Genomic DNA, 19,591 nt, shown 5'->3' on the forward strand with positions numbered 1-19,591 from the left:
TGGTGACTTTATTAACTGACCACTTCAGTGAATAAATGGAGTCAATTTGGCAACAATCAACTGATAACTGTCCAGGGAGTGAATAAAGGCACTTTGGCGATGAGATTATTTTCCTAATAACCTGTCAATGATCAACCGATTGCGATTCAATTCATACAAAACTTATACACATGAATATACGTAAGAATGAGAGAGAGAGAGAGAGAGAGAAGAAAGAGGAAAGAGAAAATGAGAGGAGAAGGGGATAGGAAAAGGGGAAATCACCACCTTTGAATTCCGTGTTGTCACAGAGTAGCCAGCTTGGCCTGTAGGTGGTGGGTTGACCAAGACACACATGGGGTGTTGCCTTTATATAGTCTTTCTTCTGCATGCACAGTAGGTTGTTCCAGAAGGTTCTCATTTTCTCTGGCTTGTACCTGCACAGTTAGGCAAGTTCTGTCTCTGGGCAAGAACAGGAGGGAAGGGGAGAGAAATGGCCCACCACCCCACCTCCGCAGATCTCACTCTGCTTCTCCCCCACAGGGAGTCCCAATCAAGTTGTTTGAGACATCCTCTTCATGAACAGTTTCTTGTTTATGAACAGTTTGTGACACATACGTTTTGTATTTTTGTTCATGTTAAAGACCTTAAACCTTGAAATGTGAAAGGAAGCTGTATGAGTTAATTTGATGTCTGTGTGTCTTTTTGCAAATACATAATAACATGAAGATGTGTGTAAAGAGTTAGCACATTTGAGACATACGTGTGCATAGAACTGATGGACAAAATTTGCACCATGTATAAATTCATTTTCTTAGTATAGGTTGTTCTACAGATTAATCTTATCCACTTAGATAGTAAATAGATTTACTAGATTTAATCCTTTAAATTGGATGAGAGTTCTTTTATAATAAGAAAGATTCTAATATAATTAAAATCCAAATATGATGCTTTCTTTCCTTTGAGGTATAAAAATTATTGTCCTCTTAGTTTTTTCCTCATAGTTGCCTATAGTTTGATATGTTGTGTAATAAGTTAAAATTAATCTTTGTTTGCTGAAGTCTAATAATGTGCATTACAGTAGAATCTTATTTCATATTATAGGTGGGACACTATTCTAGCAATGCTGAAATTGTACCTCAGAGTATTCACACCTGAATGAAAGTCACAGGCCAAAGAGAAACTAATCTTGAAAATCTGTAAATAATGGTGTTGCTGCATAAAGAGTTTCTGGCTCTGGTGAATCTGAAATGGGTTTTTATTTCAATTGAAAAAAACTTAGTGAAGTTTCACTCCCTTTCTTGGGAAGGCAAAAAAGTGCTTCCCCATCTTCGTTAAAAATAGATGTAACTTTTTTGCATTAGATTTTTGCTTTACAACTTCCAGTGAGCCAAGTTGTCTTAAATTCTTTCACACGTTGACATGTTAGTAGTTCAGATGAAGACAAATAGACTGTATTATTTTGGACAAATGGACTATGTATTATTTTGGTTTGTCTGGTGGTCTGGACATTATTTTGTTTTCTGTGGAGTCTTGCTTTTAATGCAGTACTTAAAAATTGTGGAATGGCTAAATCCTTTGAAATATAAATTATGTTAATTGTCTTCTGATAATTTTTACCACTGACATACTGTTCATACAGTTTTAAAGGTAAACTTGTAGATTGATAGTGTCAGAGAGAGTGCCAAAAGTCGAACTTCTTGAGAACGCCAATAAAAACCCTTAGCTGGAATAGCTGAATAATACTTGCATCATTTTCCTGGTAGTTTGACCAGTACTTGGATTCCCACATAGCCACTTGTCGGATGTTTTCCTGAAAATAAACTGATGTTTGGTTAGTTCAAGGACACTATCAAAATAAAGTCCTTGCCAGTATCTTGAGTCATTGCCATACCATGTTTCCATTGTTAGGAAGCTTTGTCTCATCATTTGATTTTGTTGCCAAAAACAGCAGGAAGATATCTTTTTGAAGGGCTGCGCAGTGCTTTTTGATACTTCCTATGAGCAAATATTTTCATTCCAGTAGAAACCTAGATGCAATTCTTGTATTGAGAAAATGGCTGTGAATTTACTAAGACTCTTCAAAGCGGAAATCTTACTTTTCAACAAAGCAAAAAAGAGGGGACGAACTGAAGTAAATTCACACTAAAATAGGAAGCCTTAAGGGAAGGGGTCCATTTTGCAGATATGAAGGCGAAACACGGGGATTACTCAAAAGGACATACGCATGTATGTGGATATGCATGCATGCACAGAGGTTTCACACAGTGAAAACCTCTTATGACAAATGCTTGAGCTGTTAACCTGGAATTTGTAGAAATGCACAATTTAGTTTCATGCTTCAAATCTAAGCAGGTGTTTAACATACTTTAAATTGCTTTGGAGAATTACATTCATCCCCCTGCAGTGCCACGCAAGTTGCATCCGCAGTGACAACATGAAAATTTTGAGATGGCTCAATTTAAACTAGGTATTTTGAATGGAAGAATATAGTTTGAAGTTTATACTTCAGTTGAGGTTTTCAAAAGTAGACAATAATTATCTGATATTAATATCCTCACCCTGATCAGCAACATTAATTTCTGGGATTATGTGAGCTTCTCAGCCTCTCTGAATCCCAACAATTAATTTTTGTTCTATGCCCTGCTTGTAGGAAAGTTCACTTGTCTCAGTAGTAATAATTTTCCACTTGTCTTGAACTTCTGAATATTGCACTGGACTTTTGTTGAATGGGGCAGAGAATGTAATAGTGTTTCTTCCTGGACACACAGTGTTCAGACTGGAAGGATAATAAAGAGTTTAGCTCTATTTTGTTCATTTCTAATATGTTTGATCTATTCCGCCATCTACCACAACAGCCAATATACTAAAATAACAGTGAACTATATTTTAGTACAGTGTCACCCTATGGTGACAAGGCCACAAAGTACATGCATAGGTTCTGTGGCTTCAATCAGTATGATAAAATCTGGTACTGTTTGTATTCCCATTTAGACAGTAGAGGTAGTTGTCATACTGCCTTACGTTGCAGAGTGTTTCTGATGAGTATGGAAGAGATTAAAGAGCAGGACAGTACTTCCATTTTTTCATTTTTACAGCTAGCTTCACTCTGGGTTACTAGTTACTATATCAAATGGTGAAATAATAGATTATGATTGTGATAAGACACTGATATGAGTCATGCACATGTACTAATAACATTTACTGAATCAAATTCATGTTTGCAGCCATTTTCAATTACTCTGAACTTCTTTCTGTGGATAATTGGCCACCAGTACCTATCTAGAGAGAAGACATTGTAAAGTTCTCAGTTGTTTATACATAGTATGCAGCTTTGGTTCTTCTGCTGTGCTTAATGTGTTTGCTTGATAACTTTGCATATTAGCAATTTTTTTTTCCTCAGTGCATGTTTCTAGGCAGTATTTCCAATTCTTTTCATTTCACTGAGACTCTACCTTCCCCCCAAATTACCTGTGACTCATTGCATGAATGAAGACTGAAAGCTTCATTCTTGACTCCTCTTAAGTAAGGATTTCCACTTATTTTAACTTTCTCCATCAAAGCACAGGAGTAATAGTGACTTAGCAGCGTATTCTCAGAAATGAATAGTAACAACTATTTCAAATTATTGGAAATCTACATGCTCTTGAAAATCTCCCTCTTTTTCATAAAATTCAGTCTATCTGGCAGTAAGGCATTTTCCCCAGGTAAATGTGTATTACACATTGAACATCTGGGGGTTTTACCCATTGTGTTTATTGGATCCTTGGTGTTTATACAAAGTAATTTCTCAGTAGGCTGGTCTGGGTTGGCAGATTTGTCCATGATGAAGCCCACCATAGCAAATGGATTTATGCCCAGGATCAGTATGGCCCAGCTACCAAAACAATAAAAGTCAGAAGTTGGCTTGGCTAAGTTGTTCATCCTGGCTGTTTGAACAAGGCTTCATGTATTTCTCAGCAACCTGAAGCTGAATTCAGTAGCAAGTTTCCCAGATTCTTATGTGCTGCATTCTGCCAGACTGGGAATTTTCCAGTAGATGCTATAAAACTGAAAATTAATTTTAAAAGAAAACCTATAGATTTTTGTACTATATATCTGTATATATGATTATATATATGCATACATAACAATGATCATCACTCTAAACAGTTAAAGCTTGTTAGTATTTCAAGCAGAACATTAGTCCCTTATGTGGACAGATTTTTTTGTTCCATTCATTAATTTTATGCTTCTCCTTAAGTTTTATTTTGATGTAGATTAAAGATGTGATTAAAAGTAGTTCACAGCTGTGTCACACTACTGCATGTACTGCAGGTTTGGTATCTTAAAAAGGCTTTAGAGACAAACAGAAAATGCTAAGATACCTCCCCAACAATTGTTTTTGATAAAATATTCTATAGCAGTATGCTAAAGGATGAACATTTCCAATGACATTTCTAAATGTCATGTTTTACCACATGTTAAATAGATAAGGCAGTTCTGTCGATCTCTTGTTTGGGCTGCCTGGAGATTCCAAAAGATGGACCATCCTGAGCTTGCTTTTCAAAGGTTTTTTTGTCAGTACTAGGAATGAGAATCAGTGTTTTTAAAATGGTGTGCAGAAAGGAATACCTTCCACAGCCTATATAGCTGAATTAGAAGCTATTTGGAACGCTGACTTTAAGCAGCACCTCATAAATATTTTGAAAGTATGGACCACAAACATATTGTTCTTATGCTGTGTGCATTTCTGTTTACAGGAGCGCATATCTTCTGTGTGGCACTGCAGCAGTTGCATAATTTAATAAATTATACTTAGAATAATATTGAAGAAAGTATTTTACTAACATTCAACAAGTAGAGAAAAAGCAGAAAAAAGCAGCAATTAGTGAACCAACAGGAACTTCGTGCCCCAAAACTGAAAAAACATTATTTTATGAAAAAACAGTATATGTAAATAATATTCAGTAACATTTGCAGTCTTTTTGCATCTTTAATATAATACGCCATAATAATGCCATATAGAAGCATGTAAAGGCCAAAAGTGGTTTTCATTAAGAAGAAAACTTGTCTTTGTATCTAGGCCATCTAATTGTCTTTAATATTGTTATCAGCCCACAGTTAGATGGCTCCCATGAAATCTTAGTGCTGCAGTTAAAAGCTTTGAAAATGGCAGACTGCTGCAGAATGTGTTTCATAATAATTCTCCGTTGATTTTCCAGTAAGGTATAAAGTCAAATCTCAGCATGGTTTGAGTGCTGGGTGCTTTGAAGCAGCCTCCTAGCACTGAGAGACTAAGGCAATTGGAAGATTGCCAGGCTTGATCAGTCAGAAAAGCCTGAAGATGCAGCTCCATGTGTCATCTAGTCCTGAGTGGGCTTACAGAGGTCCTGTTTCTAACCTTTCGTTCCTGCTCCAATGCCACAGTTCTTTTCTTCATTTTAATTATTTTTAAACAAGTTCAGAGGGCACAATTTAAGATGCGATTTTGAGGGTCATTAAACTAATCCAAGCTGGGCTGCCACAGACTGTCCTTTTCGTTCTCCACTTTGTAGTAGTACAATGAGCCAGTGCAGGAAACAGAACAGGCCAAAAAAACAAGTACTTTTTTCTCAGGTTTTTGGTTTGGTTTTTTTTTTCCCCTGGGATTATTTTTTGGATGCTTCAAGACCCTGAACTGGCTGTTTTACACAATCATACAAGGCACAAATAGGAGACAGAAATTCAGTCTGGCATGGAATTGCACACTGAGACTGTGACAAACAACTTCCTAAAAATGGGGATATTTTGTGATGGCCGTGTTACCAAAAAAACATATTCTGGAATTCTTAATTCCTAGTCTTTAGTTCACATGCCACTTCATGTGCTTGACTTCCTCATGTAGTCTTTTTATAAGATACTCTGGACAAATTGAAACATCATTTAGTCACACATTAGGCTAGATACAAGTTTATTTGGCTTGATACAGGTGAGATGTAACAATCTGAAAAAAAAAAAGGCAGTAAGGCAGAAAAGATAATTTTCCAGACATCTGGAAGCTTTCAAACCTGAGGCCCTCAAGATCTCAGCACACAGTCATGTGCCAGCAGTTGGCTGTTTCTCGGTGGACACTCCTGTACTGTGGATTTTTCTGCTTGGGGCATATAGTCTGACTGTCTGACTTACATTACTGGAAATAATGTAGAAGGAAGTTTGTTTAGTTGGGCAACATTTGTACATGACATCTAATCTGCTGTGGATTTAGTTATTTTAATTGCCTTTAAAATGCTCAACACAGATAAAGACTCTAAAATATGTTAAGGAAAAGATTGTAGCATTTGATTTTGGGGATAGTTCATTTAACTATATGCTTATTCAGTTAAGAGGCTGCAGGTACTGCATTACAATAATGACTCTTCATTGTTTGTACGTTCATTCATCCCATCCTAGAAAATGATGCCTATATTGGCATTCTAAGGCTTTGTTGAATCCTGCTTTGAATCACTGCCAGGGTATTTGACATTTGCTTCTGCATCTTTTTATTTATTTTATGGAACACTGAATATTATTAAATAGGAGAACATTCCAGTTTACTCCAATGGGAGTAAATAACTTTGTTAAATTTCTCGTCTCCAGCTGTCATAACAGTGAATCATCTGATATTTCCATATTTAATATTATTAGGTTATTTAAACTCTTGCATCTAAGAATTGTTCAGTGAATACTTACTTTAAACTTACTCATCATGTAAGAAGGTTTTTGATCCATGATTGAACACTTGGTCAAGAAAACATCAATGTGTAGGACCCAGGATTTTTTGCACCTAAGCCCTGTGTTGTGATAGGTGCCACCCAGTAGCCCTGTTTTCCCAGGACTGGTCAGTGGCAACACCACTTAAAATAATCCCACCTCAGGCTGTGACATGCCAATTCCAATGGCAGACTTGTTTATACAGCCATACTGGGCACTGAATTAGGTAATTGGTCTGTCTCTAGTGTTGGAGAGCAAGATTTCTGTTGCAAAACCACAGCCTTAATGAATTAAAATTGTAAGTCCTTGAATGTTTTTTGTTGTGGTTTCTTTTTCTCCAATGTACACACTAGTGAATGAGATTTAATTCAGCCTCCAGAAAGGTTCAGCTAGCTTGACGAGACAAAGTTGCCTTCTGTAAGATCAGATCAACACTAAAACATCATTTAGTTCAGTATATCTTTCTGCATGGAAATGGGACCCAAAACAGACTGGTAAAACTACAGTCTTACGCTGCAATCTTAACACTGAAATGTTAGAGCACGTCATGAAAAATCAAGCTGAAATTTCAACTACTACATTTTAAAGTGTCCAAGTGAAATATGCAAGCAGACTCCCGTAGAAAAATGCTGTTTCTTGGCTTTAACACACACAAAAAAAAAAGTACAAAAATTAACAAACCCTCACCTTGTCTAAAGTAAATATCTGTACATATTTTAATCCCATTTTTTTCATATAAAAGCAAAGATACAAAATTAAAATTCTGAAATTAAATTTGAAAAAGAACACAAAAAAGCTAATACTTTTAGTAAAAATATTAATGAAAAATTATTGTTGGACAAAGTACTCTGCCAGATTTCAGCCTGGTCTTTTTAAATTGAAAGCTTTTCTTTGGAAAAAAATATTGAACACAAAAGTGTCTTACTGGCCTTTCATAGGGTAGCAAAATAAACGTACTGTTTGTATTAAGATTAAAAAAATAATTGCGTTAGAAGGGATTTAGCATTTACATATACCCATGTTACAATTGGAACATTTAACACAGCTTTGATTTATGAATATTTGGATCAGTGTTTAACCATGTAGCCTCTTACTCTACTTTTGAAGAGATGGAAAAACATTGCCCAAAGAAGCTGAGTTTGTATTGTTCCTTGCCATCACATCTTTCACGTAATTCCTGCAGTATTGTGAAAACTACAATAGAATTCCTGTCAGGAATATTTCTGTAGGTCTGGAAGCTCATGTACACCATTACATTTCAAATTAACATCATTTGTTTTGCAGCAAATTCTGGTTAAAATGAAAATTCCTTAGTGGAAAAAAATACATTCGACTTTTATATGAAATAAACTATTTCAGACTTTTCTGATATCTTTGTTGCCTCATTTAGGCCTGATTTAATAGTTCCCTTTTTGGAGAACAGCTTTGGATTCATGTTATACAGAACTCTATCTGCAGTTGGATTGATACAAGAGGAAGGGCGTCTGTCTAGATTAAATTGTAGGACTGAAGTTTTAATTTAAAATTTAAGGGAAACTTTATTGGACTGGAAGACATAATTTGGCAGTCTAATATGCTTGTATGTGTGTCTTTCATTATATTTTCCGTGTGAGATTAATATGTCAATTTACAAAATAATTTTGATAATGGTCAGAATTAAAGTCAATCTTATAACTCATATGCAAAACAAAATAAAATTGTTTTCACTGAAGTGTTCAGTAGAAAAATGTAGCAAATTTTGGTTAACCAAAAAAATATATATTCTTTAGATAACAATGATGTGTCAAATAAATTTCTAAACTGTTGGAGACTCTTTGATGAAGTAGATGTAGTACTTAGAAAAAAGCCAGAAAGAAACTATGCAGTGTTTTCTTCGTAATTCCAGTTTAACTACAACAGGAAAAAAAATGGAACCTAGTCCTTTCCTGTAGCTCAGTCTGTGTGGTAGACAAGATTTTTATTTCCATGAAAATATTACTGCCCTTTAGCAAAAGAAATAAAACTGGGTCACATGACACAGTGATGGAGCAGATGTGATTGGCACTTTGATTCTGTGGTTTCACACTTGTGACTCTTTCCGTAATTTATGTAATGTGAAGAATGATCTCATGATTGGCTGAAGGGTTTTGATCAGAATTAAGGAACAGCTATGCAGAAGGCTGGAAATTTTACTTCAATGGTGTCATTATATAACCGTAATTAATACGAGAAGCTGCAAAAATTATGCAGACGTAGATGCTTTTGACCTAGAGCAGTTGCACTTCCAAAGATAATGTTGTTTACAGTTATTCTATTAATTAAAGAATTATCCTGTAAAGTATCAGAAAAAGAAAGTAAAACTGATAGAAATGTTTATAGTGAAATTTGCACATGCTTACATTTGTTATTGTTGAAAACTCTTGAGAGATTATGAAAGTGAAAATATAATGAAAAAATGCTGCCAATTGCTGTAAAACACCTCTCTTTGATTTGAAAAATATGTTAGTTATTGGTCTGAAGTATTAGGTTGTGTGTTTACCTTGATGGTGTTATTGCCTCTACGGAGTGAAAACTTTGAAAACATGTCTCTACCATCTAAATAATTTTATCAGAAATGGAAAATAAATAATAGTTACCTGGTTAAGATTGCAGTGACCTCAGATGGGACTGCTTGCCAATTTTGAAAAGCAAATATATTTATTTACCCTTGATTTTATGATGTACTTTTTTGTGTGTGTTCTACAGGACATGCTATTTCCATGCCCTTTCACTAGACAGATATATGTATCATATGCCCTGTTGAACTCGAGGGGTTAAGCTAGTAAAGTTACCTATCTCAACACTTGAAAAGGAAGAATTAGCCACAGTTCCCTAGCTACTACTGTAGCTTTCAACACCTTTTCTATGGTGTCTAGTATTGATAGGATATATAACTGTGAAAGGACGAGAAAATGCACTGAAGTGATCTAAGAAGTAAACTATCATCTTGACATGTTTTTTCTAGCTATTGAAAACCTTTCCATATTGCAACTCATTCTGACAGTGAAACTGTAGAATTCCTCTGATTTGAGTACCATCTGGTTATGCTCAAAGCTTTAAAGCTATTATCTCAGCATAAAATTTCAGCGTCCTATACTTTTTTCTTCGCCAAACTATCCATTTTTAAGCCACAAATATTTTTCCAGTCCTTTCAGATTTTATCTAAAAGTATATTTTAACAGTATTTAAATAGTTCTTAAACAATAACAATTTATCTTGATAGATGACATGCTGTGTTTTTTCATTTTATTTTAATTAGCCATTGTGGAACCAAATTCCCTTTTGTTTTATTCCTTTGAATACTGTTTAATTATAGTTATCATGCCAAATATCTTAAAGGTTATTTTACCAATACAGTTTCATTTAACATAAGCCATGTGGAATCAATAGTCCTGTTTCCTAAAGTGAATGCTTGGAAAATCTTACATTCATATGTTAAGAGTACACATCCTTTCCTCATTAGTTGGAAAGTACAGGGATTTTGGCACAGGTTCTGTGTGGAAGCATTGTGCAGCTTTTATATGGATTTTGTTTTTAGCCTTTGATGACACTGTTTAGAATAGGAAGTATCTAATAAGTAAAGCATTTTGTCTAATGTGCTGCCAGTGTGTTTAATATATGCCTGGAGGTCTGAAACATTATCTTCTCCACTACAGTAATATGCATTTAATTCTCTGAAAGCAGAAGGTCGAACTTTTAAAAGGGACTCAAAGTACATTTTCAACTAAAATAATTTAAAACACATGGGATAGGAGACCAGAGTAATGTACAGTTGGTTTTTATGGTTTAATCATGATCATGTTAATGCACACCAGTAGCTAATTAAAGAAAACTTTTATTGTTCGTTTTAAATGGGTTATGTAAAGAGCAAAAGAATTGATATAATACAGCCCAATGATAAATGTTACCATTATATTTGCTAACAGCAAGCTGATATTGCTGTTCTTGACATCTTTAAAGTATTGGCCCATTTATTCCATAATAAAGCAAAGAATCTTTTTAGAGTTGTTATACTGAGAGTCATTCCTTCTCATCTCTTACCATTAGAGGAATACCTAAATGATTCCCAAGTTATTTCTAGGCGTATTTTCAGGTTAACTGTGAAACTTGGTTGGAAGGTTTGATGCTTACTGAGCTGAAATTGATGCAAGAAGTTCCAGTGGTACTTCTGCACCCTTATTTTGTACCCAGTTGTGTTCTATAAAGCTGTCTTGCAAATCATCACTCACTTGTTCCAACCTTTATAATGGTAAGAGCATATTGTAAGTCAAGATTTCATTGTGGAATTGGGTGGCATGGAAAACCGTAATAAGATATGGTGTCTTTCACCTTTTGGGCACTGGTTCATATTCCATACTGCTTAGTACTGAGCAGAACTTACCATGCGACTGCCATTCAGTGACCTGAGTGAATTGATCTGGGGTCTCAGTAACGTTTCTGTAGTCGAATGTCGACGTAACAGGAAACTCAGCAGGTGGGACCAGTTAGCACCTTTGCAGTAGTCTTCACAGATAAACTATAGTCTGAATGGGGATGGAGGCAGATCTACTTTCTTACCTTCCTTGAGGTGCTTTACATAGGCTGGCACATTTACTAAAAATTATAAAAAGAAGCAGAAGAAAAGAACTAGGCTTCATGTCAAATCTATTCAGGTATGAGAAGAGAGGATCTGTTCAGAAACCAGAAGTACCGTGTGTTCTCCCTCTGCTCAGTTGTACACATGCAATGCTTTTCTCCCTGGAACATAATCATTTAGTGTATGACATTGTATTTTCAATCTCTCTAGCCAAGTCAAGCATAAACTAAACGTCAGGTAGCTGTAGAAATTTCTGCTGCATAGAGGAGTACAAGAGAATAGCATGTAGTACCCGTAAGAGCATCATTTGCTAGAGAACCATGCTTTCTAAAAAGATTTTTCATGAGACTGTATTAATGGCTATGGAGCAATTAAAAACTGCTGGGTCTAGCATCATATGCCCTCTACTTCATTTCAGGCAGCATTTCCATGAAATTATGTGGCAAGATTGCTTTACAGCTCCATTCTTTCTGCCTTCTGCTTGCCCTCAATACACGAGCAATAAAATCATCTATACCATTTTTGAAAGTGCCATCAGTGCAGGATATGGATGAAGCACTTATACTTTACCAGACAGAGAGGCTCAGTTGTAAATAGCCTAACTTTGCTAGGATATCAGGAGGAATCAGGATTGCTTGGCTCACAATGTAGTAATTCATTAAAACAGTTTCTAGTTATTTTTACAGAGGCTGTATTAAAAGTGGTATCACATTTACAAGTCAGTGATATGACTCTGCCATAGAAATCAGCTGTAAGGAATTTTATTGGTTATTTGAAAAATATGTACATGAGTGAATCTGGAAAGATTGTAACCAGAGCTGGCAAAAACCTTTTCAAAGAAAATCTCAGCTAGTTAATGGTTCTGTTTTAGGATTTCCTCTATAATACTTTTTTCTAGTATGTTCATTCCTTTAAAGAAAAGAAGAGAGGGTTTCTCCCTTTGCTTCATAAAGCACAATATAGAGGAACCTTTAAAAAAACCTGATTTTCTTTAACTCCTCCACAACCCAATTTCTGCAGTATATGTAGAATCTATAAATATTGCTGCATAAAGACCAAAGTTTGAAGAAATTCAGTAGTTCACTGCCCTACATTTCTATAGTTAAGTTGCTGATAAATTTTGTAACTACTTGTAATTCATTATTATATTTTTCAAGAGGAAGTTAAGGTATGGTTTGCCCTGGTTCACATCACCCTTTTCAAAGATTCACTAAGGTGGAGAAGATAAAAAGAAACCATTGAAGTAGGTCCTGGAATGAAGAAATGAAATCATTGAGTCCATGTGCAGTGGCAGCCTAAACACCCCCCTGCCAAAAAAAAAAAAAACAACAACAAAATATTGGAGGTCATCAAGCTGGAGACTGAGAACAAGAGAGAAGGCATCATTTTCCTGCTGTATAAAACCATAGTGATCCCGCTTCTTGAATACTGTGTAGAGTACTCAAGAACTGCATAGTGGAGTTACAGAAGTAGAGAACAGAAGCTAAAACAATGAAAGGTGCTGGAGCAGCTTCTTTTGAGAAGCCTAAAAAGGCTGGGATTTCCCTGTCTGGAGAGGAGGTGGCTGAGGGAGGCTACGATCAAGGTTTACAAAGTCATAGCAACAGTGATAAAGCTGAATGTGGACCTGAACATTCAAATCATGCACTACAAAAGATCGGGGAAATGCAATGACACTAGTAGGAGATTGGTTTAAACAAAAGAAAAAAAAAAAAAAAGGAACTTGCTGCCCAAGAAGGTTGTGGAGGCCAGACACTGTCAGCATATTCAAAAAGAAGTGGATAAATTCACAGACGAGAAGTCCAGAAATGGTTACTAAAACTAATGCAGGCTTGTACCACTGGCATCCCAAATGTAACAGCTGTGGATGTTTGGGGAGTAGGAGAGGAACAGATTGCAGGAAGTGGCCAGGGTCCATGGTCTCTCTCAAGAGAGTCTCCTCCTAGTGCTGTCAGAAACAGTGTACTGGGCTGGATGGCTCACGAATCTGAGTTGGGCATTTCTTACGCTAGCTCTTGTACAGAGCAAGGCAGAAACACTTCTGGGCAGCACAGATGGAAGTCTTAGTTATGCTGTGGAAGCTGTATAGGGTGAATGCATGACTCTAAACTCCATATGAATCTGAGGAGATGGCCATATATTATTATTATAATTATTAGCATTATTGAATTTCTGCAGGGGTTTTTTTCCAAATATTTTAGCATACGCTCCCCATCTTGTCCTCAAGCTCTTTACAGGATTTCTACTTGTTTCATGAGCGGTATTGAAAGTGTTTTCTTCCTGAAGCACTTCCTTGTCTTGGGTATCTCTGTCTCCTGACCTGGTACAATGTGGTCTCTGGACACAGCCTTGCAACTTTTTGTTTCACTCTTGCATTTCCTGTGATAGAAGGAATGCTCTTTTTTTCTGTTTATCAGTGGTGTATGTTTTCTTCTTGAACTATTTCTATAAGCAATGATTTCTCATGTGAGAGATGTGAATGTCACAGCCAAGACTGTATGTAGCCTTGGTGAGCCCTGGTAAACTAAGAACTCATACCCCATCACAGAGCCAGTCTTTAGATAGTGCTGATGTTTCCTTAAACTTTGGTCTTTCATATAAGGCAGCTGTTGTTTCAATGACTCTTAAGAAAAATATTTTTTCTACAACATAATACTTACACATTTCAGCTTATAATTTCCATTTAGTCTTTTTGTGATTTTGCAGTAGATTAATATTACACTAATCATGGTAAAATATTTTCATGCCAAAGAGGACTTTTTGAGCATCAGTGCTCAAAACTGGAAAACAATTCTGACTAGGCTTTTTATTTACAATGCATTATTTCACAGAGATATGGTTTTATATTTAGCCATAAATTTCTTGTAGATTCTTTAGAGTTTAAAGAAAGCGTTTAAATTTTAAAAAAATTTAAAAAAAAAAAAGGTGTTTAAGCCTAGAAATCATTGCTCCTTTTTTATTTTTACTTCACATGTTCTTTTGGCACTTCATCTGTTGTGAGTCATCATTTCATTGGAACAGACACCTGCTGTGTTTTCATGAGTGATTACTGTGTTAAAGTTAACTTGGCAGATACTTTTTTATAATTCTCTTTTTTGACATCATGTTTATGTAGTGATTGTTTGCTGCCACTGAAATGGAAGTAGTTGGGATATGGATATCATAAGTTAATATAATATTTTCCTTTGCAGGTTTCAAAACAAGAACAGAAAAAAATGGATGTGTCTGATGGAGGAACAGTTGAAACTTCTTCTCGTTATAGTGGGGCACAGGACAGTGGAATTGGCAGTGACAGCGTTAAGATCAGAATTGTTCAGATCGAGCAGCACAGTGGTACCAGCCAGCACCGCATTGCCCGTCCTTCCCGCCAGTCTTCCATCGTGAAGAATCTCAATTTCATTCCCTTTGACATTTTTGTTACAGCAAGTCGAATCTCCTTGATGACTTACTCATGCACTGCTTTACCTAAATCAAAATCAGTACAAGAGCAGAAAGATGGTGAGAAAATAAGCAAAAGCTCCTTGAACCTTCCAGAAGCGGGCACAGGTGGCAGCCATGATACCAAGAAGCCCAGTCAACCATGCATTTCCTCCGTCACAGCAGATGATCTTTTGAACAGTAATGTTCCCCTGTCCACTGAGAGAAAAAAAGGTCTTTTGTCACTGGAAAGTCTGCATGCTTCCACAAGATCATCTGCTCGACAAGCCTTGGGTATAACTATTGTCCGGCAGCCTGGTCGGAGAGGAACTGGGGACATAGAGTTAGAGCCATTTCTCTACCTTGTTGTATCACAGCCCTCTGTGCTCCTGAGCTGCCACCATAGAAAGCAAAAGGTAGAAATATCAGTGTTTGATGCTGGTCTTAAAGGAGTAGCCTCAGACTACAAGTGTACAGGTAAGACCATTTAAAATTCACTCCTGGTTATAACTGCCAAAATAATTGCACGTTTCAGTTACTAGAGTGGTGGAAAACAGCTGAGAGAATTTTAGGACGTCTTTGAAAATCAATCACTAAATATACATGTTTTTAGCATTATACCCTGCAGCTGAATCAAGTTAAGCATGTAAAATGTTTGAAATTAATTAAGATCTAACCTTTTAGGAGCTAGTTCTTCCTGTTCCTTGATACTGCTTTCTCATTACCAGATTGTGATAGGGATTGTTGCATTACTCTAACTTCTCAATGTTTTCTAAGGAAGTAAGAGTTGTAAGCTAAGCTGATTTCATAAAAAGTATTTTTTTATGACTGAATATCACAATATTTTCCTATACTAGCCTACTGATAAAATTTAAAGATAAACATTGTAGAAGCACCTGGTGTTTTGATCATAAACTGTAAGAAAATTATAGTGATCTTCCAAATGGCGTCTAATGATGTAATGTATTTTAAGTTTTCATTCAGCTGGGTAATAGGGTTTTGCAACAATTTCCTTCTCTTAATGAATGGATCTTTTTTTTTTTTCATTACCTATGTAAAGCTTGTAATAAGAAGTATCAGAATAACTGTTCAATAGAAAATATTCTGAAATTTTATTTTTCTGTCTTATCTGTACCACTGAAGAGAGAAATCAAGTTATTGCAGTTCATTTGTCTGGCATTCAGTACTGGGTATAAGAATTTAGTGAGATACATTATGGAGTGTTATCCCAAAAAAGTGTAAATGAGGATGCAGAGATCTGCTGAACACGCAGCTAGAAAAGTATGGGGCTTTAAGTTGTTCAGTGAATGAGAGCTGTAGGTAAAAAACTTTGCTAGCTTTTTCTTGCCAGAGTTCATACAACACATTAGTTGTGAAAAGTAGTATACAGTTTTTTGTGCAGCTATACCAAATCTTTGTTGAATGAGATTGTATCTTTTGAAAATTGGCATTAAAATGATGTGCTTATGCAGAAGACTAAAAATGCTATTTTTAATACATCTTAACTTTTTTCAGGAATCTGATTTATAGCTGAACTTTCAAGAGGGATTAAACAGTGAGGAAAATTAGACTGCTGGAGAGAAGATACTTAAAATAGGGAGATTTGTTCTCTGCCACATTTTCTTTATCATGCTTCCATTTTTACCTCTGCTGGTGCTGTCCTGTCTTGAAAGAAACACAGCTGTGTCATGAATTTGATTTACTCCAGATTCCCATGTATATTTGTTAAATACTATATAAAAGGTGGTCATTGTAGCAATTAGTATTAAAAGAATTAACAAATCAATAAACAAAGCAAAGCCAGAAGGAAAATTGGAGTAGTTTTAAGTTAAAGAACACAACTTCACTAACTCAGTGTTTTGGAAAGATGCAATAGGACTACCTCATTTCTCATGTCTGAGGCATTAAAGTGAGTCCTCGTACAAGCTGCCACCATATTACCAATAAACTGGGCAAAGTTCTCTCCATTCTGCTCCTACAATTAATTTCTTAAGTCTTTCACCATCTTCTTGTCTATGGGAGCAATTCTAGAAAACACAAGCTGTAATAAAGTCTTCCTACAAATTGAAAGTGGATCAGAGAGCACAGAAGCATGGCAAGTTTAAATAATAAAGATAGTAGGAACAAACAGCCTGAGAGCTCCTCAGTTACCAGCAGTTCAAGTGAAACCCAAAGAGGTGGTCTTGGAGGACCTTGGTGGTCTTGGATTAGCCCTAAGTGTGTTTTACCCTTTCTTTGGCTTTTTATCTCCATGTCAGGCAAAGGTAAAGAGTGTGGAGGCAGGAGTCAGACATTATGTGACAGCAGAAGTTCTGGTCTCATCCTGCTGCCTTTGTGGGCAGTAATAAGTACCTTACTCGTGTATCAGACAGAATCCTGTGCTTGCTACTGAATAGGGCTCTTTTCAAAAGAGTTTGAGTGGTGGGTGCCAAAGTTCTAGTGCCTAAAACCACCATCCTAAATGTATTAATAAGTTAATAAAACTAATCCACACTTCAAGTCACGCTATAATTCACACAGCAAAATAGGTAGTATAAAGTTTTTATTGCCTCTTGTTTAGGAAGACCTGCTGTGCTTGTAATTGTATTGTTCAGGATTAATGTTGTCATACCACTGTAGTAACATGTTAGTTCTGGTAATTTCTATTTTTCATTTCTAGCATGCATATTTGAGGGGAAAATAGCCATGAACTGTGTGTTATATATATATGTTTTATATATGTGTGTGTATATCTATATTTCATATCATATAATACAGCATCAGGAGCTTTGCATGGCATTTTCTGCACTGCTGCAGTCGACTTAATCAGTCACCAATTTTTCTTGACGTTGTGACTATTTGCTGACACGCTGAAAGAGATGTATCATCCAAAGGAAGAACAATATAAACTTTATTTGAAAGAAATAAGTTAGCTTTTCTCCCAGAACTAAGTTAGCTTCTCTCCCTCTGTACAGTAGGTATGCACTATATTCCGGTATTTCTCTGTATATCAAGGACTGGGAAGAGGGCATAAATGATGTTTAATGTACAGTGAATGTTTCTAAGAGTATTTCCAGTCAGACTCTCTACAAGACTGCTCTTCTTGTGTCTAATATGTATGCATGCAACTACCTCCATTATCTAAGGCAGGACAGGGAAGAGGACAAAAGCTAGACATGAAAGATATATTTTAACTGGATTATAAGAACTGTTGCAGCATATTCCCCCTTAAAAAACAAAACAAAACAAAACAACACATTTAAACAGTGGAACCTGACAAGCAGGCCTGATGAAAACATTGTGTGTGTTACATCCCATGATGGAGATAGGCAACAGCACAGCAGCAGCTCAGAAGGTCGGGCCTATAACATAGCAAGTTTCATCACAACCTAAAAAATTGAGACTTGTCTGGGCAAAAGGAAAAATACATGATGTTTGTTATAAAGATTTGTTGGTGCTCCTATAGGCGTAGTTTCTCATTACTTATACTAATATGGTTAAGCTTACATAGTTAAGCTATATATGAAATATGTAGATTAGATCCAAGACATGCTAATAAAAACTGCCATTTCGAATCATCATTCTGTGTATATACATACACCATATACGCTTCATAAGAACACTTTAGGAATGTTTTAAAGCATTTGGAAAAATTGTTTTAAATCAAATCTGTTGTGTAATTTTGAAGACTTCTGTTAGTTCAAACAGCAGTATCAGGTCCTATGAAATACTGTGTTTTAATTTCTTATGGCTTTTCTGAAATAAAAAAATCTACAGTTCTGAAATAACTCTCAAATCTTGCAAGGCAGAAACAAGTACAAAATTCTATTGTGAAATTAGAAAGGTCTTATTTTTTGATGGACATTAGTTGAAAAAAAAAACTTTAGTGTAAAGACAAGCTGATAATAATTTGGATCTAGTTATGTTTTCCATCCCTCACCTCCTATTTGTGTATTTCTAAGAAATGTATTCTTCGGCTGTAAGTCAACAAAGAATACTGTAGAATTTAGAAATGCATCTAACAGGTAGCTTGATGAGAGTCTGTTTTATGAAGCTTTGAATAAAATACTGCACCAGCATGAATTTTAAAGTGAACAATAGTTGATCCTTGGCTGGTGACAAAATTAGGCTTACTGCCTTATAATGATTTACTGCTTTGAACATGTTTAGAAATGAAGTTTTTAATACTGTTACAAAGCCAAATATATTTTATCTGGGACAAGGGCTTTGATCTTATTTTTGAAAGAGTTCAAGTTAATAGAGCTTAAAATTCAGGATATTTCATATTAAGCAATCACTCTTTTTTTGTGAGAGTACTGCACAGTTGCCGAAACGAACTTCATCCAAAGATTACTTGACTCCTCTGTCACTAGCTGTGTTATTTTTTGCTTATTTTCTGAAACATGAAAGAAATAAGAACTTGAGAATAAAATAAGAGGAAATGGGCTATTTAAAAGTTAAGTATTGTTAGTGTGTTAGCAGTTAGTAGCAGCACACTTTCATCAGACCAGTGTCTGTATGTGGGAGCATTTGCCTGACTTGGAGCTAAAGACCTGATGGTTGTGCTTTCCATTTCCTCAGTCCTTCTCTCCAATCAAGTCCACTGGCAAGTCAGTTTGTAGGAGGAGGAGACTTACTGGGTTATTAAAATGTTAGCTCAATTTTATTATGGTTGTGCTAAACTACTTCATTTGTGTTTTAAATTATTTTTGTAATTGCACAGTTTGATTGCAATTATGCTGCTGCCAGGTATAGGAACTTCAAATCAAAGTAAATAAATTAATGGAATAAATATTAACTGCGTAATAAGTGCCATTAAAAGGATTAGTTGCTCCCTGAGTTTACTTGTACGATTCTGTATAACTAGCCTGAAAGATCCTATAAAACAGGGTTGTTTTGTTCAATGCTCAT

At 35.7% G+C, this 19,591-nt stretch overlaps 1 protein-coding gene across 10 annotated transcripts in view; it reads left to right on the top strand.

The window, feature by feature from the left end:
* The window catches only part of VPS13B (vacuolar protein sorting 13 homolog B), a 491,200-nt gene that overhangs the window by 355,468 nt on the left and 116,141 nt on the right, over positions 1 to 19,591 (top strand). For all 10 annotated transcript variants that reach the window (XM_074885247.1, XM_074885238.1, XM_074885283.1 and 7 more), the window contains one exon: positions 14,476 to 15,178. In XM_074885247.1, coding sequence (XP_074741348.1) covers positions 14,476 to 15,178 — 703 coding nt within the window. The remainder of the gene's footprint in view (positions 1 to 14,475; positions 15,179 to 19,591) is intronic.

This window comes from Strix uralensis, chromosome 1 (assembly GCF_047716275.1).
Source record: "Strix uralensis isolate ZFMK-TIS-50842 chromosome 1, bStrUra1, whole genome shotgun sequence".
NCBI classification, from domain to species: Eukaryota; Metazoa; Chordata; class Aves; order Strigiformes; family Strigidae; genus Strix; species Strix uralensis.